General features: G+C 45.6%; 1 protein-coding gene across 1 annotated transcript; it reads left to right on the top strand.

The window, feature by feature from the left end:
* Positions 1 to 120: 120 nt before the first annotated feature.
* Positions 121 to 25,765, top strand: kif26aa (kinesin family member 26Aa). Its single transcript, XM_073492574.1, has 12 exons — positions 121 to 191; positions 1,958 to 2,167; positions 2,694 to 2,787; positions 2,931 to 3,211; positions 4,586 to 4,769; positions 6,916 to 7,072; positions 9,224 to 9,386; positions 10,427 to 13,610; positions 16,349 to 16,539; positions 17,651 to 17,671; positions 19,157 to 19,307; positions 23,185 to 25,765. Exons 1-12 carry the CDS (start codon positions 183 to 185, stop codon positions 23,370 to 23,372), a joined length of 4,833 nt encoding a protein of 1,610 aa, XP_073348675.1. The 5' UTR covers positions 121 to 182; the 3' UTR covers positions 23,373 to 25,765.
* Positions 25,766 to 27,568: the final 1,803 nt, after the last annotated feature.

Here is a 27,568-nt window from a genome sequence, read left to right as displayed (position 1 = left end):
CGGCTCAGAAGCTCAGTCTGTCCCGCAGGAAGAAGTCCCAGCCTGGCCCCGCCTCCTCGCCCCCTGAGGCCCCGGGGACCCTGCTCTACACTGGGGGCTTCAGCGGGGCCCTGCAGCTCTCCCCGCCCGCCGTCCCACCATGCCTCCTCCGGGCCGGGTCAAAGGTCAAGGACAAGCCGGGGATGGGGAAGGTGAGATGTCAGGTTGTTACCCATAATGCCGTTCAGCAGATTCTCAGCTGCTTCTCAGGCTGCTGGAAGCTCATGAATCCAGTTTGATGCATCAGGCTGTCGGTCGGTCGGGAGGGAGGGGTCAAAGGTCGTCTGCAGGGAGGAGCCAAGGTCTTCTGTTTTTAGTTCACAGTCAGACCTTCAGCACAACTATCACATCCTGTTAGCTCTGTGAGCTCTGTCAGCTCTGTTAGCATCATTAGCTCTGTGAGCTCTGTGAGCTCTGTTAGCTCTGTGAGCTCTGTGAGCTCTGTTAGCTCTGTTAGCATCGTTAGCTCTGTGAGCTCTGTGAGCTCTGTCAGCTCTGTCAGCTCTGTTAGCATCGTTAGCTCTGTCAGCTCTGTTAGCTCTGTCAGCTCTGTTAGCTCTGTTAGCATTGTTAGCTCTGTCAGCTCTGTCAGCTCTGTCAGCTCTGTTAGCTCTGTTAGCTCTGTCAGCTCTGTTAGCTCTGTCAGCTCTGTTAGCTCTGTCAGCTCTGTTAGCTCTGTTAGCATTGTTAGCTCTGTCAGCTCTGTCAGCTCTGTCAGCTCTGTTAGCTCTGTTAGCTCTGTCAGCTCTGTTAGCTCTGTCAGGTCTGTCAGCTCTGTTAGATGCTGGCGGCTCGTTGACCTGATGAACCAGCGGAGGGTTTAACGTCCTCTCAGACACACTGACCCACGTGGCTCACAGCTCAGTTCACCTCCTCTCTGCACCAGACTTCACTCACATTTCTGATTATTTTATCTCAAAAACAAAGATTGTGTCGTTTGTCTGCAGGATGTGATCTGGTCCACAGAGCAGCTTTCAGGGGAATGTTAAAGACAGTAGAAACACTGCAGTGTGATAACGTAAAGGTCCCTCCTGCTGTAAGTGGCTGGAGATGAGCTGTTTCCTGTCGGCTGCCGGGGGACTGAGGAGGCGATGAGTCGCTCCGCTGACTCGCAGCGACACGTCGTTTAAAGAACTGCTGCGTCTCACGTTCTTACTGGCTTTAAACTTGACCTCCTCACCGCCACGAAGCGCCGACTCAGCAGCTCCGAGACCGACCAATAAAAACATGTCAGAGTCACAACATGAGACGGGACGCTGGTCTGAGGTCAGAGACAGCAGCTGCTGGTTTGAATCCCTGCTGGCTATAAAACTAGATTTAGTGATCAGATCTCAAACAGGAAGAAACAAAATGATCCTTTATTCATCTTTATTTTAATAAAGTTTCACTCTGTCCTGTCAGTCACTGAGCAGTTTGAAGTGATTCACTAACATTATGTGAATGTGATTGTTTGTGTTGGTACGAACAGTTTCAGCTTTTCTTGTTACTTCTGTATTTTGTGCAGGAAACACAGATATTATTATTATATACATTATATTTACATCACTTTGTTATGATATTGTCCAGAAGCTTCGTGCTGCCAGACGAAGACAATGGATCAATAACATGTTTAAAAGTTTATTATTACAATATTATAACAGTTATAATGTGAGACGGTTTATGTTTTAATAAATAAACAGAAGATTTTTGTTTGATGAAAAATGATTTAACTGTTGTAACAAAGTGAAATCATCTTGTTTGAACGAACCTTTCGTGTGACAGCGTGGTTCTGATCCGTTCTCTTGTCCTGGCGTGGCAGCATGAATCTTCCGAAACGTTATCTTTGATAAATATAATGTTTTATAATTATAGATATTAAAGGTTTAACACAAATAAACTAACTTTTAAAATGTGACATGTACTTCCTGTTTGTCTGCAGGTGAGAGTGATGGTCCGGATCTGTTCGGTCCACAGCAGCGAGTCCTCAGAGTCCATGTCGCTCCTCAAGGTGGACGGCAGGAAGAAGCAGCTGACTCTCTGCGAGACATCGTCCGGAGGACTCTCCGCCGCCGCCGCCCACAGACGATCCTCCACCGCCGCTCCAAAGACCTTCCTGTTCGACGCCGTCTTCTCCCAGGATGCATCACAGGTGAGACCGGATGTTCTGATCCGTTTGACTTTTCCAGCGTGGCAGCACCAAACTTTGATAGTATTCTTTATAATGTTTGAATGTACAGATGATTTATTATTATTATTTATATTATTATATTATTATTATTATTTATTATCATTTCATGTTTTTATTTATTGATGTGACGACTGTAAACATTCAGCAACAACTTTCTGAATGAACACATGTTGTAAATGATCCGATGTTCAGAACACAGTTCAACCCATCCAGTGACAAATGAGTCCGTGAGGCTGAGAACACACACACATGATGGACGGCAGTCAGAGAGTAATCAGATTACAGCTGTGGGATTTTATAAGATCACATCGGTTTCATAAAAGTTTCACATGAATTCTTCAAGAAAATGAGAAACGTTGTGACCCACATGAGAAGATTCATGTTCTGATAATAACAATCAATGACGTCAGGAAGCTGAAATTAAACTCATTATATTAATATACTCCAACATGATTGGACGATACTAACTGGTTCTGGATTCTGATAGGCTGAGGTGTGTTCGGGGACGGTGGCTGAGGTCATCCAGTCGGTGGTGAACGGAGCAGACGGCTGCATCTTCTGCTTCGGACACGCTAACCTGGGTACACACACACACACACACACACACACACACACGCACACACACACACACACACACACACACACACGCACACGCACACACATACTCATACACACATTGTTTTAACATGTTACCTCATTGTTGCGTTGACTCCGCCCCCCTCAGGTAAAACGTACACCATGATTGGTCGGGACTGCTCCACTCAGAGTCTGGGCGTGGCTCCCACAGCCGTCTCGTGGCTCTTTAAGGTGATCGAGGAGCGGAGGGAGAAGTCAGGAGCTCGTTTCTCCGTCAGAGTGTCGGCGGTGGAGATCTCCGGTCGGGAGGAGACGCTCACCGACCTCCTCGCTGAACTCTCCTCCTCCTCCTCCTCCTCAGCAGGGGGCCACCAGGAGGCCCCGGGCCCCGCGGTGTCCCTGAGAGAAGACCCCCTCTGTGGATCACAGGTAGAGAAACTCCTCCACTCAGATCTTTCAGCACCAGCATACAGTCACTAGACTTTCAAAATAAAAGGTTGGCACACACTGATGGAGGGATGACGGACAGTTCTGTTTCCCTGCACCTGATTGGATGAACAAATAATTGTAATAAGTGATCTGAATAATGTTTCTGTTGTGTTTAGAGCCGTCTGATATTTCACTTTCTGCATATATGACAACTTTTCTGATGCTCGTGCTCATTTATAAATATTATATTCTCAGTGCACTGATGAGACTGTAAGAAATCCTCCGTTATGACCGGCCCAGTCCTCATCCCCCCTCCGTCCAGGTGTGGTGTGTCTGGTTCTTGTTGGGTGGAGGTGCAGGGTGAAGTGTTTGTGCTATATGTTCCTCCAAACGGAGGTTTTTCAGAGCGATTCAAGACAAAGTTCATCAGAACTCTTTAATGTATTATTGTCTTTTTCTTCAATCTGCTGTGTCAGCTCTGCCACAGACTGTTTACAAAGCGATAGAGTCAAGCCAATCAGAGCAGAGTAAGGTGGGTCAAGAAGTCCCATGTGACTCCTAATAGCGCTGGATTGCCGTATGAAGCCTGATATGTAACTCAAGTCATTTGGTACCGCCCCTCTGATTGTAGTGCAGACTGCAGGGAGCGGCCTGTAAAGCACTGCTGGTGTCCAGGTGATGAAGCAGAGCTTTTCCTTATTTGATGACTTGATTATAGCGTCAAGTCATTGCAGCATTGTGATGATACCAGGGTTGCCACGGTAACACAGGAGAAATCACTACAGTTAAAGACGCCGTATCGGAAATGTCCGGTCGCCATCAACAACCACTGATGACATATGAGAGTCTTGAAGGGTTGTAAGATTTCAACCAATCAGGACCAACAACACCATCAGGTCACCTTGTCTGTCTGATAAAGAGGTGTCTTTATCTCCTCGCCTCCTCCCCTTCACTACCTCCTCCCCTTCACTACCTCCTCCCCTTCACTACCTCCTCCCATCATCTTCACATCTGTCCACAACTGTCCAATTAGTCCTGACCTTGGTCCTCTTACTCAGTTTTATCTCCCGGGCTGCTTCTTTTTATCTCCTCTCACTTTAATTTCCACTTCTTTCTTCCTTCATGCAGAACTCTTTTCTTTATCAAACCTCATTCTGACTCGTTTCAGCTCTTATCTTTCTTCTCAGTCACGTCGCTTTTCATTCAAGATGAGAAAAGTTAATGATGTTTTAATCTCGCCCACAGAGTCGTGTTATTTCTTCTGCTCTGTGACTTCAACGTCACACTTCCTGTTTACATGAGGAGAGGGGCGCCATGTTTCTGTTTCCTCTGGCTTCCTTCTACCTCTGATGTCTCATTCTGTCTCTCCATCAGCTGCAGAACCAGACGGAGCTGCGGGCGACCAATGCTGAGCGAGCAGCGTTTTTCCTGGATGCCGCCCTGGCAGCCAGGAGGAGCAGTCGAGCGCCGAGTGACCAGGAGGCCCGGAGGAACTCGCACTTCCTGTTCACCCTGCACCTCTACCAGGAGAGGCCGGACAAGAGCAACAAGGCAGCAAGTCAGTGATTTGAAACTACTGTATATATGTTCATTCTGTCTCTGAGGGTTTATAAAGGTTTCTGTCTTCAGCAGGAACCAATGAGCTCAGAGCTGAGAGCCACAGACAGGAAGTCAGACATGTCGTTTCCTTGTTTGGGTTGAATTGTTGAGAATTGTAAGACTTGGTCTTAAACTGGGGACTTGTTGGTCTTAAACTGGGGACTTGTTGGTGTTGACTCTGGACTTGTTGGTGTTGACTCTGGACTTGTTGGTGTTGACTCTGGACTTGTTGGTGTTGACTCTGGACTTGTTGGTGTTGACTCTGGACTTGTTGGTGTTGACTCTGGACTTGTTGGTCTTAAACTGGGGACTTGTTGGTGTTGACTCTGGACTTGTTGGTCTTAAACTGGGGACTTGTTGGTCTTGACTCTGGACTTGTTGGTGTTGACTCTGGACTTGTTGGTCTTGACTCTGGACTTGTTGGTCTTGACTCTGGACTTGTTGGTGTTGACTTGAAGACTCAGCCTCTCTAATGTAAAATAAGTTGATGTGTCTCACATGAACAGTTCAATGTTGATGAATCTTCTTGATGACAGTCTTTGTTTTCTTGTTTGGGTTGAGTTGCAGATAAGAAGTGATTTCCTGTCTGAGCAGCGGTGAGCTCACTCGTACAGAAACAGCAGGTTATCGTCTCCGACCCCTCAGACAACAGTGAAACCTCCCGTCAGTGTCTCTCAGCTCTCTGTTCATGTCCAACACGTAGCTGCTGATTAGCTTCATCTGAAGCTCCACACAACATTAACAGGTGGAGAGGCTACGCTAACACCACCTACGGCCACGTCTGCCTGTCACAGCCGCACATTTCCTCAGTTATTAGTGTTTCGCTGCTTCTCTTCCACGACTGGAATAAATCTGCATGGCTAAAGAGGCCTGAAGCCTCGGTGTCCTGCAGTGTTTATAGACCGGTGGGTATAAAAGTGTCCACTCAGCTGCTCTCAGCACTTTGTTAATGTTGCTGATGCAGCCGGTGGATCATTTCTCTGACTTAATGAAATGAGGAGGCAGTTTAAAGGAGCAGAGACTCAACAGACTGACGCTGATCTGAGCTGCTGTCATGACACAGACAAATGATTTTTAAAGAATCTGAATCTTAAATTACTCTAATTACATCTCCATGGATTGTGTGTACATGATTATATTAATGTATTTGGTTTTTAACATTATGGAGTCATGAGTCTGACGACTGATCCAAAAAGTCTCGAATACCGACGACTCATGACTTCAGCGTCCTCCCAGAGATTCACAATCAGATCAAACAGTCAAAATCAACTTTTTAGGTCTTGCCTAAAAATTGACTTGGAAATTGACTCAAGACTTGTTGGACTTGAGACTTAGAGCTTGACTTGGTACATGTTGGTCCAGACGAAGCTGTTCCTCGTGAATTGAAACTTGCATGCGTTGATTTGGGACTTGTTGGTTTCGACTTGGGACTTGTGAGTCCTGACTAAGCATTTCATTTAGAAATTGACTCAGGACTTAGTCTTGGATTGAGACTTGTTGGTTCTGATTTGGAGCGTGACTTGGTGGTCTCAGTCAGGGCTGTATGGAGGTTTTCTGGCTGTAAACAGATTTTATTTTGGATGATGTTATTGTTTATTTGATCGTCATCATGTCTCACAGAGTGGTTCTGGTTCTTCTGGTGTTTCTGGGTTCACATCAACTAAACAAAACAAATTAAATGAGCTCAGTATGAAAGCTGTGGTTCTGGTCTCAGGCTGCACATGATCTGTTTATAATCAGTTCTTCTGTCCTGCAGCGACTCTGTCGGCTCACATCCACACAATCACTTTCTCAGTGTGAAGTCTGTGCTGCAGAGCTCACACACACCAGGGTCCATAGACATTTTCTCACATTTAAAGAAGACAGTGATGATAACAGCAGAGACTCTTCACTGGAGTCAAAGAGAGCAGAAGATGCCTGAAGAACGTTTGTCTCATGATCCAGCTGGTGTTTGGTATTTTTACCTGATAAATGACTTTAAACAGCAAATCAATAATTTAAAAAAGCATTGATTATGTTTCTGTCAATAAACAAATCAATTAAGCAGTCATTAAACCAGCACTAATGAGAAGTTAACCAGGCTGTATCGTCTCTCCGTCTCTAAGTGTCCGGTCGGAGTCGTCTCCACCTGCTGGACTTGGGGAGCTGTGAGACGGACATCAGCAGGACCAGAGAGGGAGGTGGAGGTCAGTGTCTGTCTCTGTCTGCGCTGGGAAACGTCATCCTCGCCCTCGCCAACGGAGCCAAACACGTCCCCTACAGGTACGAGCTCTCACTGCGGCCGTTTTAATGAACCCGCCAGGCGTCAGAGGTCAACGTGCCCCAAACAACAGATGGTCCACAGACTCCCGAGAGGACAGAGAGGACAGAGGGAAGACTTTATTGTATTTTTAATGAGTTTCAGTCGCTCTGAAACGTTGATTAGACAGATGAATAAATCACGTTGTGAAGCTGACGGACGTGTTCAGTCCTCCGGGTGTTTGTTCCGCAGGCTGATTGATTTGTGGATATCTGTCTTTATTTATTTATTCACTTATCTTTTATTAGCCAGAAAAGTCCCGTTAAAGTGAAACTCTCGCCAAAATGCAACCTAGGCTTTTTTTGTCGTAACATAGAGGAGAGTAAAGGTGGAAAGCTCCTAAAGCGCCGCGCTCGGGGATCGACTCTTCTCGACTGGCAGGACGGCGGCGAGCGGAGCAAGCTACTGCTGCTGCTGGCCTGAGTTGTTCAAAAACCTTCTTTTTAGCAAACTCTGTGTACACAAACGATGTTCTCAGTGCTCGTGTTCATGTGTAGAGACCCTGGTGATGCTACGAGCAAAGTGTCATGTTGTGTCGAGTCTTCTTAGTGTTTTAAAAACAGCAGTTTTGATGCTACCGTTCAGCTGCCCCGAGCACGCCATTGAAAATGATTTTGACCCGAAAACAAAAATATGGTGAATCTTAAAAGTGGCTTTTTCATCATAATTATGCTTTTACACGAAGGTTTGACTCGGGTCCATTCAGAAAAAAAGCCTAGGTTGCATTTTGGGAGAGAGCTCTTCTTCTTCAGGGAGGTCTGGTGTGTCCAGCTCACTGACTCATTTTGTCTCCTTGCTGTTTAATTTTGTTGTCATGTGATTTGTTTCATTTCCGTCTGATTTAATGCTCATTTACAATTCAATAAAAATGGCAGAAATTCTGAGGCAGATAAGAAAAGTTTGTGTTGAGTTTGTTCACCTTCAAACAAAGACAACAGACAGAAAGATCACGATCATGTAAAGGACATGTTTGGTCTCAGCAACACACTGTTTCATTGAACCAGGAACACAGCATCACCAGACTCCCTTAACAAATGTAGTGATTTTCAGGGTTGTTGAGTTAAACAAACTTTATAACGCTGTGAAACTCTGTCTCTGACAGATTCTGAATCATTGTCTCCTTCTTGTAAATTCAGCAAATGTTCTACATGAACTTCTTTCTGTCTTTGTGTAAAAACATGGAGTCTGTTTGTCCCAGTGATGGACAGGTTTGTTTCATACAGATCTGAGACTCATGTTAATATCAGGTCTGAACAGGCCTGTGTGGTTGCGTTCATACAGATTGATGCAGAAGTGGGAGACTCACAGTGCTCATTCAACTCGATCGGACACGTTTACTTCAGTTTGCCCCAAATTTCCATCTAATTGTGTGTTTCTGTTGAATTTGTATTCAGTATTTTGTGTCTGCAGACAAACTTACAGACCTCCAACAAAACACATGGCAGCTATTTAACACTTGATGCCTTTTTTTTAAAGAGGAATTTGAAGATGTAAACGACAGTCAGTGCATAAAGTCAATGATGTGATGATCTTTAGGAATCAAGAATTTATCAAAGAAAAATATTTAAATCAGAAATGTAATCGGATCAGATCGTGAGTTTGAAGAATTGAGACATTCCTCGTGAGAAAAGAGAATTGAACCTGTTTCAGATGTTCAGATTGATGAATTGATATGTTGATATTAAAAATAATCAATGTTCTGATTCACATGAACTTTTTCCTAAATTTCTTAAATGTGCATAAAACCTGATGTTTGATGGAAACAGCTCATGTGATTCACTGGAAGTTGTTTGCATGTTGAGCTAGAAGAGACGAAGATAAAGTCGAACTGATCTCGTCTGTTGTTGTCGTGGTTGAAAGAAGCTCGAGCTGCAGTATGTAGATGTGATCGCTCTACTTTTCAAAGACAGGATTTCACGGCCGTTTCTCTCCATTTCTGCCGACAGATCACATGTGGTTCAAAGCCGGCTTCATTAATGTGAAATCAGAGATCGTTCCTATTCCTTTTTGTGCCCAACTGTTGCGTGGGGTAATGAATGGTTTCTGGGCTCCTCTGGGGTTTCTCAGCCCTTTTTTTTTTTGGCTAACAAGGGGTTTCTTGATGTATTATTCAGGGACAGTAAGCTCACCATGCTGCTCAGTGAATCCCTGGGAAACATCAACTGTCAAACCACCATGATCGCACACATCTCCGACTCCCCGGCCAACTACATGGAGACACTGACCACGGTGCAGCTGGCCTCACGCATCCACCGCATGAGGAAGAAGAAGAACAAGGTACACAAGGGGTCATTTCACAGCTCCGGGCCGCCGAGGAGCCTTTACAGGCTGGAACGGATCAATTATTGGTGATATTTATCAGTCAAACCAAACAGTTTTAAAATGAACACATGAGATCAGGACTGAAAAATGTAGATTTATCACCATAGTTCCTTTTCATGGAGAGAGAGATTTTTTAAGATTAACGATGAATTTTTTTCATCCTTTGTGTCTTAAAATAAAGAAAACTAAGGGACAAAGAAGAAATTGCTTGTTAGAATTGTAAATTCTTAATAATAGATTGTTTTCAGAAGTCTGACACGGGTCTGTCAAGAGGAGATCTGAGGAAGGAAAGCCTGCAAACACAAACACTGAAACAATTCAAACACGACAATGTTAGAAATACAGAAAAACATCTTGTCAAAGTGATTTATCAATTAATTAACATTAAACTGATCGTCTCCTTTTCTGGAGCGACTTAACTCACTGATTTCCTGACACAGAAACTAAAGGTGAAATTTTATATATAACATTGAAGCTACTTCTGGACAAAACTTCAAGCGAATATCAAGAATTAAGTGATTTTTTTTTTTTTAATCACATTTCAGAGGCTTGAAGATTTTCATATTATTCAATGAGAGTTACAAAGATTTTGTTCTCTGAACGTGTTTCAGTTCATTTCTTGAGGCAGTAAAAAAACCTTCTGCTCTATGATGTGATCAGAGTCATACAGTCATAATTCAGTCAGTTCTTTCTACCATAATATGATAGATAATCAATATCAGTGCTCCTACAGGGACGGTAGCCTCTGTGGTGAGAAAAGAGAGGTGTTTACTCTCATTAGAGGCTGTAGTTGTATTCTATAGATTGAAAACACTGTATGGAAACAGGGGTTACAAGCTTCACCGTCTCATTGGCATTAATTTTGATCGAGCCCTCAGTGTGCACTTTTAACCTCAAACTGTATCGATGAAGGACGGCCCAGAAATGGATTTGCCTTCAGGCTGATTGCTGTGTCTCTGTGGTGTGTTAATGCTCTGATGTTTCTGTCTCTGCAGTACGCCTCCAGCTCGTCCGGAGGGGAGAGTTCCTGTGAAGAAGGCCCGTCCCATCGACCTCCTCACCTGCGACCCTTCCACCCCCGGACCATGGCCCTCGATCCGGACACGCCCCTGCTGCTCTCCAGCGATCCCGACTATTCCTCCAGCAGCGAACACTCCTGTGACACCGTCATCTATGTCGGGCCTGGAGGGACGGCCATCTCAGACCGAGAACTGAGCGACAACGAGGGACCGCCTTCTTTTGTTCCTATCATCCCCTCCCTGAACAAAAAGCGAGTCAAAGATGCTCCCCGGTCTGACGGTGATCACTTTAAGTGTAACACATTCGCAGAGCTGCAGGAGAGACTCGACTGCATCGATGGCAGTGAGGGCCCGGCTGTGTTCGGCACAGAGGGCAAAGCAGCACAAGCAGCAGCACTCGGGACTCACCCTGGAGCAACTAAACCCTCAGAGGCAACGTCTCCACCCAAGTCTGATACCAACTCCTCCCTAAAGTTCTTCGAGAGCACACCAACCACAAGCACAAATAAACCTGATCAGGAACTGTCCAGATTCCCTTCAGCCAGCGGCCTCATGGACACGTCCAAGCGGACTAGTGCAGATGGTGAAAAACTTTCAGCCAACTTCTTTCAGCAATCTGTGATGAAGCCCAGCTGGAGTTTCTCCCAGGATCCAGAGCCAGTTGTGCGAGAGAAGGTCTACTTCAGAGGAGGTGTGCCCAAGCCATCAGCCTCACCATCCTTACCCAGGACATCCAGGGCAGCTTCTCAGCCCGGGGAGGTCGTTGATAGGACTCCCCCTGTGGGTATGAGTCAACAGGCTCTGAGGCAAGGCCAGCCAGAGGGGTCCTCAAACATGGAGAGGGTCCCTCCTACAAGAAGATCTGTTATGGATGTCAACAGTCTTCGGGCAGCTCTGTTAGGAAGGTGCCTGGACAGGGATTTTCTGAGGACTACGGTTACCCTGCAGCAGCCTGTGGAGCTGAACGGAGAGGATGAGCTTGTGTTCACAGTCGTAGAGGAGCTTCCTCATGGCCTTGTCCCAGACAATGGCCGCCCCTCCAACCTGCTCAGTTTCAACGGTGACTGCGCTCTGCAGGGATCAGCTTCCGGCTCTCGCCCTGTGAGCATCATCAGCAGTATTAATGATGAGTATGATGCTTATACATCTCAACAAGGAGCCGTGGGACCAGGGGCTGATGTTAGCATGTTTTCACAAGATGGCAACAAGCATGCAACTGTTTGTTCATGGCCAGGTGAAGTGAGTGTTGATTCAGCTGAAAGTGGAGTGACTCATTCAACTAGCAGCCTTTACTTGAAGGAGAAAAACATGGCAACAGGGCATGCATCCGCGCTAACCTCGCCATTTCTTAAACAGCCGTTTTTGCAGCATGGCATCAAGAGCTCCCTGAATGACAGTGGCTGCTTCTCGGAGCTGGACAGTAGCCACGCTACTCCAAACAAGTCTCCCTTTATCAATTGTCCCCCCTCCCCTGACTCAACCAAAGCCTCTCTTAAAGGCCCTCTTAGGATGAGAGCCAATACTCTGAACACTTCAGCCCAGATTCCTCATCACACCGCCCATTCCAGTCTTCCCAGGAAAAACAAGTCTACCTCATCTGCAACTGTGGGCTGCAGGAGGCAGGAAGGCAGACATGAAGACTTTTTGCTTCAGGGAAGCAGTGACTTTGATCCCAGAGAGGTTGAGTTTCTCTCTGCAAGTAAGCCACCAAGAAGTGGCACAAGTAGTGTTTCCTCTAAGAGGCCCGTAGGAAACAGTAACAGTGTCCCTCGGCCTCCAAAAGCACAAGTGTCGTCTTCAGCTCAGAGGGTTGTTGATGGTTGTGAAAGATCGAGCAGCAGGAGAGGAGACACCCTCATCAAGCTGCCACGACTCACCCGAGGTGCAACGACTCTTGGGACTGTATCTACTCCCCAGAGTTCTGAATCTAAATGGGGTCCTGGGAGCACGTCAGTGATGGGCACCCTGAGGTTTTCATCCTTGGGGAAAAAGGCAAATGGGCAGAAAAGCATCGGGATCTCCAAGTCTGGAAACATCTCTCCTTCTGGTCCACCTGTCAGACAGTCAAGCCAAGAACAAAAGACAAGGAATGCGTTATCTCCAAGTGCCTTAAAAACAAGCAGCGACATTGGAAAGTCCTCATTTCCTAAAGCATCGACCTCAGAGGAAGAATTCAGCAGCAGGCTGCGGGCAGATTCCTTCAGTCACAGGACGTCCAGTCTAAAAACAGAGCATGTCTCTGCCAGGACTTCAAGCCTGAAGACACGTGGGGCCAAAGCAGAGTCCTCCAGGTACTACGGGAGTCTGATGTCTCTGGAAAGATGTGACAGCCAAACCTTAGCTGGGTCCAAGCATGAACTGTTCAGGGAGAACAGTGGTGCTACTGTTGGAGGAAACTGCAGATCCAACAGATCAGTGCCAAGACTCGGAGTTCCAGCATCCAACTCCACCTCTGCTTCTTCTTCTTCACAAGTTTCCCCTGGTGTCTTTGCAACTACAATCAAGGCACTGGGGCAGGTCAAAGGAAACAGCAGCTCACGAGCAGCAGTTTCTGGTGGATCAAAGGTTCGAACCCTGTCTGCCAGTAGTTCCAAGAGCCTGAGCTCCTCCCCGAAACCTCTTGATAATGTAGCTGGACGCAACCCAAGCCTACCTCCAACAGGAAGGTCCCCAGCTCGGTCAGGGACAGGAGCCAAGATAGGAAGAGGCACCATCATGGGCACAAAGCAGGCCATTAGCAGGGCAGCTAACAGCCGGGTGAGCGAGCTAGCCACTGGGAGTCAAAGGAAGCAGCTCAGCAGGGGGCCCGGAGTGACAGGAAATGACGCCACTGACAGCGGGACTAGTAGCGTCAGCGGCTCGCCAACCAGCACGCCGCTGCCATCACCTTACAGCAAGATCACCGCACCTCGGAGGCCGCAGCGCTACAGCAGCGGGCACGGCAGTGACAACAGCAGCATCCTCAGCGGGGAGCTTCCCCCAGCCATGGGCCGCACCGCCTTGTTCTACCACAGCGGGGGGAGCAGCGGCTATGAGAGCATGATCCGAGACAGCGAGACCACTGGCAGCACATCTTCAGCACACGACTCCATGAGTGAGAGCGGAGTGTCGTTGTCCAATAGAAGCAGAGTTTCTAAATCGCCCAAGAAGAGAGGAAATGGTAAGTCACAGCTGACCAGTTGATGTGCACATTTTAGTGTACAGGTGTTAAAGTTCCCATGGAACAGCTAGTGGAGTGCTGCTTGCTCCTGCAAATGTACCTGTTTCCTGTAGAAACAGGCAACTAGTGAGGGACTTGTTGTGGATATTGATAGAGCTAGAGGACATAATGCCTCCAGCCACGAAGCTAGTGGCCCGCGAGACCAGGACAGAACAACACACCCTTACCCCCAGAGTCCACCGGGACGGACGTGTTACCGACGTGATTCGGTCGCTGGAGCTGATCACAGCTGTTCTAAACAACGCTCGTGTTCCCACTGGCTGTGCCATGGCATGTCTCAGCTGTGTCCCAGAAGCGGCTCTTTGCTCCGTGGAGAAGACAAACCAACTCTATTTTCAACAGAAGCAGATGCGTCAATCTGCACAGAGCAGATTGAGCCAGACAGGAAGTCAGACAGAGGAACGGCATAGTGCATCCGGTCAATTTCAAAATAAAACACCATATGCTGACTCGGAAATATTAACAATAAAAATACTTAAAACAGACAAATAACGAGACAATTTAATTACTTAGCCTGCTCACCCATGGTAGAAGCACAAACACCAAGAGAAATGATTAAATAAACACAGTCTGAGCAAGTCCACAATATCAGGCAGCCATGACGCTTCTGAAACGGTCCCAGTTGGATGTAAGGTCGCGTGGAGGACGGACACACCAGGTAACAGAGACGTGCCCGGTGGAGTCAAGAGGTTAGAGAAGACGGAGGTCAGCTTGACGACAGGAAATACAGTACTGAGATGGTTTCCTGCAGGGTTTGGCTCCTGGAGTCAGCAGATAGGGCTGCTAACTTAGCTGCATGCCTAACTAAGCTAAATATCTAACTCCAGCTACGTATTGAAAATATAAACCAGTTTACCCAAATCAGTTATTTCAAAATCAATCCGGCGTTCGTCTTTTCACACGTCCACAGCAGTGTCGGAAAAATTAAGAAATAATTTATTGAACGCCCGGAGTGCACGATGAGTCATCAACTGTTTTTACTGTTTTTCACCATAAAGAATATCTACCTGATCCTGGAGTAAAGGTGATTTCTGGAGCGAGACATGTGATAAAAACACTTAGATATTAGTTTAGACTTCATGGGAACTTTAAGAACCTTGAATATCCATAAATCTGCAAATGTAACAGCAGTGTGGACTCCAAGTGTTTATCTGCTCTTAAACTGACCAACAACTGAATATTCACCGCTGTGATGAAGTCTTAGTATAGATAGTGGTTGACTTTGTACACTGACACATTCTGTATGTGTCGACTGTATTTGTTGCTGAGCTTTATTTGAAGTGTGTGTGTTTTAGATAGATCATAGTTTGTACTATGGGCATTTAAAGTCATAAACAGTGAATAAAAACTAGCAGCTCACATAGAGGAATGTAGGAAAGTGAGGCTGATATATTTTCCACTGTATCCAATTATTATTGAAATGAGTTTTTATATCATCAAAGTTAAAGGCAGACGTTTAAAGCTTAAATCTGACATTCAACAACTGTTTCTCAGCGTATTGATCCAGAGAGTGAAGGAGCCATAAAACTGGCTACATGGAGAAATTAACATATTTATGACTTTCTCCAAAATGTGCCTCCATCCATCACCGTGTGTGATGATGTGCTGAAAGCGTCGGTTCACTGTAATATTTTCATGAATGCTGAGCACACTGTAGGGTTCAGGTATCATTGCTGTGGGAGCATCTATCAAAGGCTGATGTTTCACTGCATGAATTTATCTCTCGTCCGGCGTTATCGTTAAATCTACATCGCTGCACATTATCTGGGACGGTGTTGTCGTGCGCTCAGCCTCGGCGCTGTTACCTTCCTGCAGCTGATTGTGATTCATGCGGCTCGCTGGCAGCAGCGACACACAGGTCAGGCAGTCTGATGCATATGGAATCAGCGCTCGTGTGATCTGCCTGCCATCAGTCGCTCGATCTCGGCTCGTTTCTGCCTCATGAATATTTCATGAAGCCGCGGCGACTCCCGGTGTACATATCCAACTCCAATTATCACCCACACACCTCCCTCCACATCCACTGCACACCACTCCAGAGCACACACACCTCCTCGATCTGTCACTGGTTCTCAGGCCTTTAATAATCATAAGTGGCTTTCTGTTCGTAGCGCTCGCTGCTGCTTCATGTTTGACTCTCTGCAGTTCTGATAACCATTAAATTAATTTGTACACAGCTGTCTGACAGCCATGTGTACAGAGTCATTAAAATAAGATGGAGGTCTTTAGGTTGACGGCAGAGGTGTTAAAACCTCATCAGCAGCACAAATGGTTGTTGACACAGAATGGAGGTATTGGCTGTGTTAAAATGAGAGAAAAGATGAGGCTAATTAAAAATAATGAGCTTTGTGAGCCGGCAGTCAGATACTGATATCATCAACTAAATAAAATGTTATTTCAGCCTGTTGGTAAAGGAACAGTTCACTCAAACAGTAAACTCAGCCATCATCTCCTCCATGATGATGATGATATAAAGTCAGATATCAAAACATTTCTGGAGCTTCACAGTAAAACAGAGTTGCAGCATTCTGCTGAACACCTGAAGCAGCTGGAGATGATTTAAACATCAGATGTCTCCATACAGCTCGTCTGCTGTGATCACAGTCTGCAGGAGAGCAGAGATGATGATGGATTTACTGTTTGAGTGAACTGCTCCTTTATTCATTTTCTCCCATCAGGTTTCCAGCGGCGCCGTCTGATCCCCGCCCCCCTCCCTGACACTTCCTCTCTGGGCAGGAAGGTAGGGAGTCAGTGGGTGGACCTGCCTCCACTGGGCGGCACCCTGAAGGAGCCGTTTGAGATAAAGGTGTACGAGATCGACGATGTGGAGCGGCTGCAAAGGCGGAGGGAGGTGGTGACGGGGTCAGAGGTGAGGCCGACTCCATCGCTTCAATAAATGTTATTTTAACTGTTAACGTTCAGTCGAGGCTGAGCTGGGTCACTCTTCAGTCAGTTCTGGTTCAACTCCTCCTCCTCACATGGTCCAGTCCAGCTCACACTACTGATGTACTGTAGTGGCTCAGCGATAAAACATTCTTTTGTATCATTTATTATTTTCAGTCCTCAGAGCTTCACAAAGTTAATGACGACAGTGTTTCCTCACATAGGTGAGCAGATTTGCATTGAAGATCTCAGATATTATCTGTCAGACTTGAACAATCACACTGAATTATGAACATCTGTCGAATAAATGAGTGAATTATCTGCATATAATGATAGTTAATTAGCTCTAGAGCAGATACTGAGAGGAGGCGTGTTCTTCTAAGAAAACATTTTGACCATTATTCAACTGATTCGCTGAAAAGTTTTGGTAGTCTTTGACTATCTATGATCATCAATAAATAAGTCAAGAGGCAGATTTAATTTAAAACTTCAATCACACGTGAGAAAAACTCAGGTGTCTGGATCAGAAGGCAAATATCTTTTCATGAACTCAGTTTGATCTGACCTCAAAAATGTCCTCATCAGGGTCTTTCTGCTGAAACACATCTGCAGCTAACACACATCTGCAGCTAACACACATCTGCAGCTAACACACATCTGCAGCTAAAACACATCTGCAGCTAAAACACATCTGCAGCTAAAACACATCTGCAGCTAACACACATCTGCAGCTAACACACATCTGCAGCTAACACACATCTGCAGCTAACACACATCTCTAGCTAACACACATCTGCAGCTAACACACATCTGCAGCTAACACACATCTGCAGCTAACACACATCTGCAGCTCAGACGTCACAATGATCACCATCACATCCTTCAATCATTGAGGAGAGGAGAGGAGAGGAGAGGAGAGGAGAGGAGAGGAGAGGAGAGGAGAGGAGAGGAGGAGGGCTGCTGTGATGGATGAAGGTTGGTTCTGGGCTGGTGGGTCTTCACGGCCGGTTCCTCTCAGTGTTAACGGCTCGTTGACCTTCAGTGAGGAAACAGACTGTTTTCACTGTGATGATCTTCTTCTCTTTGTGTCTCTGCAGCCGTTCCACGATGTTGAGAAGGTGAGTTATGAAAATTAAATGAACCATCTGACAGAAATCTGTCATCTTCTCATCTTCTGTTTTTGACATCTTGTTCATGATAGCAGGGGGGTCAATGACCACCGTCATGATACAGTTAACTCTGACCGGGGCTTTAGGTTTTGTTGAGCCAGATTATGAACACAGAGCCTGGATATGTTGAGCCTCCTTCGTAGTAAAGCCCTGAGGTCTACTCTTTATGTAACAACTGCGCCACCTTGTGGCTAAACATCAACTGCACTGAAGTCATCATAACTTCATAAGTTCTCATTTTCAAATGATGATGAATACTATTCTTTTTATTTGAAGCCGGGTCAGTCTTGACTGTGGGTGTTGGGGACCTCTGTGTCTGCTAGTGTCTATAATACAGTAATATTTTTGTCGACATTATCAAACGGAAGAACTTTTATTCTGAAGAGCACAGGGCAAGGAAGCACACTAGCCAATCAGAGGACCCGCCCACCGACGGAAACAAAATATTGAGTGGTAAATTCGTTTTGTAAGTAAGAACCAAAAAACGAGAAAACGAGCTGAACTTTTGATTTTCGTTTTTTGCCCAAAAACGAAAAAACGGCTTGATTATGGTTTCTGCTTGTGTCAATTATTCCCAGAAAACAGACTGATAAAACGTACCTTGGTCCTTCAGTCACTAAACACTCATGTTGTTGTTGCTTGAGCTAACACGAGCTAACTGGTTCTAATTCTGGTTGCAGCTGTTGAGCTGAAGAGACGTGATTGGCTGAAAGATGACATGAAATAAATGTGAAATGAAATTAAAAACAACAAAACAAGATGGAGTTCTGCAGGACTGAGTCATAAAACCCTCAAATCATTTTTGAACTTCCCGTTCCCTCGTCTCAAAGTTCACGGTTTGTTCGACAGCTGAACATATTCACACGTTTTGTTCTCCAACATAAAATCCATCATTAAATGTCCACAGTTTAATTATAAAGCTCTTCGGTTGCTAACAAGTGTCTCAATGAGACTACAGAGGTTGTCGGGGACATTAAACGTCCTCACAGCGAACACGGAGACTCATCTACTCACTACTTTACTTTATTTTGGTGAATGCTTTGATTCTTGAGATAAAATATGATCTGATGATTATGATGATGATATGAAGACTGGCAGCAGAGTACAGTCAGTAGTGAGATCACAGCTGTGACGTCTGACCTCAAACACCTGTAATGAAGTGAAGCTGAGAGGCGACACTGATCCACCTCTCTGTCACCTGTTTGTCTTCAGCTGTCCTTAATCCTCCGCTCAGCGTTTGTCCCGCAGATTAAGTCCACAGCAGCAGATTAGCGCCCATGCTAATTTTATCTCTGGCTGCCTTCTAATTAAATCCAGCAGTGGTGACAGACTGAAGTCTCAGAGCAGGTTAGCAGGTGTGGTAATCCCTCTCCTGCCGACACATCACTTCGCTCTGCAGGGAGACTGAGCAGGTTGTGTTTGTTGGGTCCTCAGGGTTTGCTCTACTTTAACGCCCGGCTCAGGATGCTGGAGAAGAGGCAGCAGCAGATCAGAGAGCTGAAGAGCAAACACGAGATGCTGAAGGTGGAGCTAGAGGAGGCCAAGACCCGGCTGATGCTCGAGCCGGGCAAGTGGAGCGGAGAGTGTGAGTATAATCCTGTCAGCGGAGAGCAGGACGGTTTGTACAGGACGGTGAGAGACACTGACTGCAGACAGGACGGTGAGAGACACTGACTGCAGACAGGACGGTGAGAGAGACACTGACTGCAGACAGGACGGTGAGAGAGACACTGACTGCAGACAGGACGGTGAGAGACACTGACTGCAGACAGGACGGTGAGAGAGACACTGACTGCAGACAGGACGGTGAGAGAGACACTGACTGCAGACAGGACGGTGAGAGACACTGACTGCAGACAGGACAGTGAGAGAGACACTGACTGCAGACAGGACGGTGAGAGACACTGACTGCAGACATGACGGTGAGAGACACTGACTGCAGACAGGACGGTGAGAGAGACACTGACTGCAGACAGGACGGTGAGAGAGACACTGACTGCAGACAGGACGGTGAGAGACACTGACTGCAGACAGGACGGTGAGAGAGACACTGACTGCAGACAGGACGGTGAGAGAGACACTGACTGCAGACAGGACGGTTAGCAGCCTCCTCACTCTTTCATCACACAGCAGAAAAGACAAACTAGAGCATTGAGCAGCTACTGACCCCACAGACACACAGAGACACACACACACACACAGACACACACAGTGGACAGACAGAGTGTCTCAGCCTCGTCTGTTCAAACCCTCTGCAGCTCCATCATGTTTCTGTTCCCGGCTCCTTTGTGTTCAGGTGTTGGAGGAGACGTGGGGACAAACAGTCCACAGGGAGACGATTATATTTACATCTGTTCATTGTCTCTGTGTCAGAGGGACAAACTCTTAGGTCACCTCAAAGAAAAGCTTCTGATTCTTCTTATTAGAAACTCAACTCTGCAAAAACCATAGGACGAGTCACATCTCATTCCTATTGGCTGCAGGAGGAGAGGTGTGGCTTCAGCTCGAAATCACCGTCTACTTCCACACATGTGACAGCAGAGATACTAGGCTCGTTCGAGATGAGCCAGACCTGCGCAGAGTCGATCACCGGCGACCGCTGCACAATGCATGCCGGTTAGATTTGTGTCCGACTTGATCCCGACTTGCTCTGACGTCATGCACGCGCCGGCAACGATAATCTCACGAGATCAAGGCGGCCGCGGTTTTTAGAGCCAGGCGCCGCAGTTGCTCTCCACCGACTGCAAGACCGCAGGGCATGATGGGAAACACCTGGCTGTCGCCTGATCAAAGAGCTGATTGGCTCTTAGTTAGGACCACAAACACTATTTCTTCAGCCACAGCTCTCCGAACGTGTTCTGCAAACTACAGGTAGCCTACAGGTGGATCTAACAGGTGGATCCAACAGGATGTAAATGTTTCTGTGAATTCCTGTATTTTCTTTGACGGCGGCTGGAAACTGTCACCGCCCCCTGCTGCTGCCGCCTGGTCTCGTCCGCCTTCAGGCGAGGCGCAGTTCATCTTGAACGAGCCTACTCAGTCTGGCCAGCCTCCATCAGGATATCCCAGCATGCCCTGCACTAGAGATGTTCCGATACCATTTTTTCCCTCCCGATACCGATTCCGATACTTATGCTGTGGGTATCGGCCGATACCAAGTGCCGATACCGATACCAGTGTGTTATAAAAAAAAATATCATACTACGCCTGCACGACTGTGATATGATTATCATTGTGGCCTGGCTCAGGCTAAACCCTTCGTAAAACATGAATGAATACAGCAAATGAAAGCTGTTTATTTTTAAATACAACAGTATAAAATAGTAGTGCAACTGAACTAAATAAATCTGGGAATAATTATTTATATAAGTGCAGCCACGATCAGCTCCTTGTCTGCAGGTGTCAGGTGATCATCTGTCTGCAGGTGTCAGGTGATCATCTGTCTGCAGGTGTCAGGTGATCATCTGTCTGCAGGTGGCAGCACAGCGCACCTGTGTTAAGAGCAGAAGCAGCGAGCAGACACGCAGCAAGTCAGCTGGATTCAGCACAGAGCAGACAGGAAGTCAGACCGAAACAACAACTGACATCCGGTTAATTTTCAAAATAAATCACTCCGTGTTGCTACAAGCACAAAAACCTCAAAGAAGAGACAAATACGCGCTCTTCTTCTGAGCCTTCAGTCGGGAACACTTCGTGTTGTTGTGTTTATAACACATATATAACTGCGCTCGTGCGTGATTATGTAGGCTAATTATCGCGGGACTTCCTCGGTTTCGTAACTCCAGCTGTTCGGAGCTGCTGTGGGGCTCACAGCTGGCGGGCCGAGGGCGACGGAGCAGAACCGTACCGGAACCGTAAGGCAGCGGACACGTGTCCAGAGCTAACAGAGCTAACGGAGCTAACGGAGCTAACGGAGCTAACCGGTAAATAGATTCCTATTTCTAATAAATTACGTGGTATCGGATCGGTGCCTGGACTCCAGTACTCGCCGATACCGATGCCAGCATTCTCGGCAGTATCGGAGGCATTTCCGGTACTGGTATCAGAATCTGAGCAACTCTACCCTGCACCATCATCCTGTCAGCTGACACACACCTGCTTCATCATCATCATCAGTCTCTCATCATCATCATCATCATCTTCATCATCAGTCTCTTCTTCATCATCATCATCATCATCAGTCTCTTCTTCATCATCATCATCTTCATCAGTCTCTTCTTCATCATCATCATCTTCATCATCATCATCATCATCATCAGTCTCTTCTTCATCATCATCATCTTCATCAGTCTCTTCTTCATCATCATCATCATCATCATCATCATCATCATCATCATCAGTCTCTTCTTCATCATCATCTTCATCATCTTCATCAGTCTCTTCTTCATCATCATCATCATCATCATCAGTCTCTTCGTCATCATCATCTTCATCAGTCTCTTCTTCATCATCATCATCATCATCATCATCATCTTCATCAGTCTCTTCGTCATCATCATCTTCATCAGTCTCTTCTTCATCATCATCATCATCAGTCTCTTCTTCATCATCATCTTCATCATCAGTCTCTTCTTCGTCATCATCATCATCATCATCATCAGTCTCTTCGTCATCATCATCATCATCTTCATCATCATCATCATCATCATCATCAGTCTCTTCATCATCATCTTCATCAGTCTCTGCAGTCCACCGTAGCAGAAATGACACTCGTCCATAAATCCACTGAGAATCAGAGAAAAAGACAGAACTCTTCAGAACTCTTCAGAACTCTTCAGAACTCCTCTGAGAATCTTCATGTTTTGGGTTTTGTTCAGTATCACAGAAGTCAGTGATCGTCTCGCTGTGATGGACAACATGTGACTCAGTGCTAAAGTAAAACAGGCTCAAGACGTCGCCCACAGAGAACTCAACCAATGACATGTCTGTGAACCTGCTGATGTCAGCAGCAGCTGACTGTGAACACACTGTTTCACTGAACTAGTCACCTCAGCATCACCAGACTCCATTAACAAATGTAGTGATTTTAACAGTTGAGTTAAAACAAACTTTATAAAACCCCGCAGTCTGTTCTGCATCTGTTCATGTGTGACTGAACTCTAACTCGCCCCAATGGAGCCTCTGGATCCAAATCAGAGGCTCCAACATGAATTCACATCCATTCACCGCTTTGCATTGACTACAGTAAGAATATAACTCTAAATTACATAAAACAGTTTTCTTTTTATAAAAACTATCCAACATTTGTGGGACAACTCTGAATGTAAGAGTTCTCTGAAAGAGTAAAACAACATTTTCACTGCGAGTCTTTAATCCTTTGTACAAGTAAAAGATCTGAATGTTTCCACTGCTGCAGTCTGTGTTTGTTTGTGTGTTTGTTTGTGTAGATGCTGTGTAGAACTCACTGTCTTTACATTCCATCCCTCTGAGCGCTGACCCCTCTCTTCCTGTCCTCCCTGTAGTTGACGTGGACCCAGACCTGGACCGGGAGTCCCAGGAGTACCTGGAGGCTCTGGCTCAGGCCACGGCCGAGCTGGAGCACTGTGTCAACCTCTGCAAGTCCCGCGTCATGATGGAGACCTGCTTCGACATCGCCGTGACGACAAGCACCGCCGCCACGCAGGGAGGACAGCAGGAGGTGGAGGTGTGAGAGGAGAGCCGGGTATGGATGTAAATCAGAGCTGGATACTGCTCCACGACGGTCACTGAGGCACATATTAGTATGTTAGCATCTGATTAGCATCAACGTTTTTGACTTCCTCCATTTGAAATACAAACTGGAGCTCATTGTGTCTGTAAGTGTTACTGACACTGTTCACACCTGATATCAACATCCACCCTGAGAGATCCGATCACACCTGGACAGCTGTCAGTACAGGTGTGAATCTCCAGGTGCTTCACTGTGATGTAAAGGACATGTTTGATAACCTGCTGATGTCAGCAGCAGCTGTTTGTGAACACACTGTTTCACTGAACCAGGAACACAACATCACCAGACTCCCTTAACAAATGTAGTGATTTTGTAGAGTTGTTGAGTTAAAACAAACTTTATAACGCTGTGAAACTCTGTCTCTGACAGATTCTGAATCATTGTCTCCTTCTTGTAAATTCAGCATTAAATGAAAACAGTAAGTTGTGTGTTTCCTTGTAAAAAGTGTCAGTTTGTGGCAGCATGGCTGCACCAGCCTGTCTGCTTCTGTGTCTAAAGTGCTAAAGTCTGACCTGCCAACATTTAGCAGCTGTTTGAACACACTGTTTACACTGATTTCACCATTTACACTCAATTTATGAAAGAAGAAACATTTTATTGATCTAAACATGTCACATTTTACAGATACACTAAACAGTAACCAGTATAGGCGACTTCTTTGTCCCCAGACTCCCTTAACAAATGTGTCAGTTTAGTGAGTTGTTGAGTTGGAGACACTTTATAAACTGTGTGAAACTCTGTCTCTGACTGATTCTGACTTATTTGTTCCTTCTTGTAAATTCAGCAAATGTTCTACATGAACTTCTTTCTGTCTTTGTGTCTGTTGGTCTCAGTGATGGACTGGTTGGTCACGTGGTCACTCAGGACTGAGGGTGTGAACAGGATCAGTAGATTACAGCAGTTCATGTTAACATCACCTCCCCTCTTCATTTAATAAACTTCCCAAAGCTTAGAAAGTGATTTTTATATTCATGATGTCTCGTCTCACCTCGGTGCAGTATCCAGCTCTTATGACATCTTCATGCCGACCAATGAAAGAGGAGAGAGTTTGTGAATCGTGATGACGGACTGAGAGACAAACAAAGTGATGATTGATGGTTTTGCATCATTTCTATCAGCCGACAGCTTCATTCATTCATTCAGTCGACGCTGTACACAGAGACAACAGGAGACGATGGACCATCTTCTGGATGTTTGTCCAGAGGGACAACCTGCTGGTCCTGGATCAGCCTCATGAGGATGAAAGCTCTGGAAGTGCCTTTATATTTATGATCTAATTTAATAAGTTTATGTCTTATTTCCTTTATTTCTGATGTTTTTTAAATTTATCCTGTCTGTTGTTTTGTGGTGCTGACTTGTAATATATTTGTGATGCGTACAGATGACGTCTGCAGGTCGAGATGCTCTTTACGTCTCCTTCATCTCTGACACACAGGACGTCATCATCGCTGACAAACGTCTAAGATCCGCTCAGAATCAGAAAGAAAGAAGCTTCTAACTCCCCGAGAAGTTTTCTTCAGTATCAAAGTAATCTATTACATCCACGCTGCAAACAGGAGCAGCTAACAGCTCAGTCAGCAGACTCTGACCTGAACTCTACATGGTAAAAATATCACATTCTGTTCATAAAGAACCTAAAATCTGAGTTTTAAAGAGATCTGATCCACTTTCTTCTGCCAGACTAAAACAAACTGTTTTACATAAAAAATCATGAAGTCTGGTTTTACTGACAAAACGCTGCAGCTTACTGAGTGCAGCTCGTATAAATGTTAGCTAAGTGCGTTTCTGCAAAAAACCACTCAGAGTTGATGTTTCTGTTTGTTTCAGTTGAGTCAGTGTGTGTGTGCTCTGCTGAGGCTGGAACACTGGGACAGGTGTGAGCTGAACCACCTGTAGTGAGACACGACACGTGTTGACATGATACGTTACGTACACGTTCACACCTGGTGACTCAGTGTTGTCTCTTTGTCTCCTCGTATCTTCGTCTCCTCGTCTCTTTGTCTCTTTTTCTCTTTGTTTCTTCGTCTCTCTCTCTTCATCTCTTTGTTTCTTTGTCTCTTCTCTTTGTCTCTTCTTCTCTTTGTTTCTTCGTCTCCTTGTCTCTTCGTCTCTTCGTTCAAACATTCTCAGGCTCTTTTTTAAAGCTGCTGCATGAAAACTTTTCTTGTTTTTAAAGACATCCTGCGTTCAGTCTTTGTTTCTGAGGTTGCTTGTTGGATTCAAACTGTGTTGTGAGACTTTAATAAGACATATTTTTTATTTCTTTTGTTACTGTACAGTTTTCTAATGATTTGTAAAGAAAAGAGCAGCGTGGAGCGGTGAAGGATGATCAGGTCGCCTCGTGTCATTCATGTAAATAAAGATCCAAGTCTTTGTGGTTCAGTTGCTGTTTTTATTCATTTAAATGTTTTTTACCAAAAAACTTCTGTTTCTGTTTGTGACAGAAATGAAATGACGAGTACGTCAAGACGTTTAAAGCTCCGTGATGTCGTGTTTTATTAAGTGTCCTGGTGAAGACGTCTGAAAAAACAACTTTAAATATTTATCACGATTAAAACAGTGTTTACACAAAAGTAACTAGTTGTTGCATGTTTAACCTGCTGTGGCAGAGACAGGACCGGAGATCAGAGACAGCAGAACGGGTCAGTACCAGGACGTGTTAGTTATATGGAGAAACACTACAGAGGGAACACAACAGACATTTCTCTGTGTAGCTCTAAATTTCACTTTGGTTCGGTCCAGTTTAAAACACACTGATGTTCTGATCGTTCTGGTTGTTTTCTGTTATTTTAATCTGTCGATGAGGACAAACGATCACTAGCAGGACTAGCATGCTAGCAGCACAACAACATAGCAGCTTCGTCTTTCACCAAACTGATCGGTGGGGGTTCGCAACATGTCACACACACGGACCGTGGAGTGACACTCACACAGCTAACGGACAATTAGCTTAAACCAACGTTATCAGAAACAGAAACTAGCTAACAGACAGAAGCTAACAGATCAAATATCTTTATATCACTCCATTAATCAGAAGAACAGACATGAAGACATCGTCTCTCCATGTTTGTAGTCACTGAGTGATGATCATGAAGAGATAATTAAAACCAGCTGACTGTAGAGAGCTCTGTGCTTCATTCTCTTCACTTCCTGTTTACACTTCAAATTAAAACACCATCATCCATCAGGACACCAAGGGCCCTCTGGTTGTCATGGTAACCACATGGCATGGCTTCAGTTGTGAGTTAATTAACCTTCATCTGTCGTCTCCTCTTCCTCCTCTTCCCCCTCCTGCTCCTCCTCTTCTCCCCCCTGCTCCTCCTCTCCTCCTCCTCCTCCTCCTCCTCTCCTCCTCTCCTCCTCCTCCTCTGTGTTATTGTCAGTATTATTCAGTGAGATGTTAAATTATCTGATTGTAATATAATAAATATATATTAGCTGGATGTCGTTAACGTCCAGCTTCATTAAGCTGCTCAGGTCTGACAGCCGAGTGACGACCTGCAGGTCAGACTGAGATCATCCTCAACCAAACTCCACTGAATCCATCAATATTAAGCAGCGTCTGATGTCATCGGCTCATCAGACTGAGGAGGAACAAAACAGACTGCAGCTGATCCACCACCAGGATCCACCACCAGGATCCATCACCAGGATCCACCACCAGGATCCATCACCAGGATCCAGCAACCGGATTCACCACCAGGATCCACCACCAGGATCCATCACCAGGATCCACCACCAGGATCCATCACCAGGATCCACCACCAGGATCCACCACCAGGATCCACCACCAGGATCCATCACAAGGATCCATCACCAGGATCCACCACCAGGATTCACCACAAGGATCCAGCAACCGGATCCACCACCAGGATCCACCACCAGGATCCATGGCCAGGATATATATAGGTATATTTATATGAAGCTGTGTCTTTTATTGACAGTATTTATAAAGTCAGCTGTTCATGTCTAAATAAAGCAGGTGTGGTGCTCTGTACCTCTGACTCTCCATCAGCTGGACGTCCTGTATTGAAATAATTCAGCTTGTATTGTGAAGTGAGATCAAACAGGTTGTATTGATCACGTGATGTATTTTCTGTGATACTAACAGTCAGCAGGAGATCACACAGTAACAT

The sequence above is a fragment of the Pagrus major genome, chromosome 22 (assembly GCF_040436345.1).
Source record: "Pagrus major chromosome 22, Pma_NU_1.0".
Taxonomy (NCBI): Eukaryota; Metazoa; Chordata; class Actinopteri; order Spariformes; family Sparidae; genus Pagrus; species Pagrus major.
Note: the sequence above shows the minus strand (reverse complement) of the source record. Positions and strands in the feature narration are given on the sequence as shown.

Excerpts from the sequence above, each read along its gene's own strand:
- kif26aa (XM_073492574.1), top strand. Across the intron at positions 7,073-9,223 it reads GCCAAACACGTCCCCTACAG|GGACAGTAAGCTCACCATGC; the intron begins GTACGAGCTCTC and ends TGTATTATTCAG. Across the intron at positions 13,611-16,348 it reads GCCCAAGAAGAGAGGAAATG|GTTTCCAGCGGCGCCGTCTG; the intron begins GTAAGTCACAGC and ends TTCTCCCATCAG.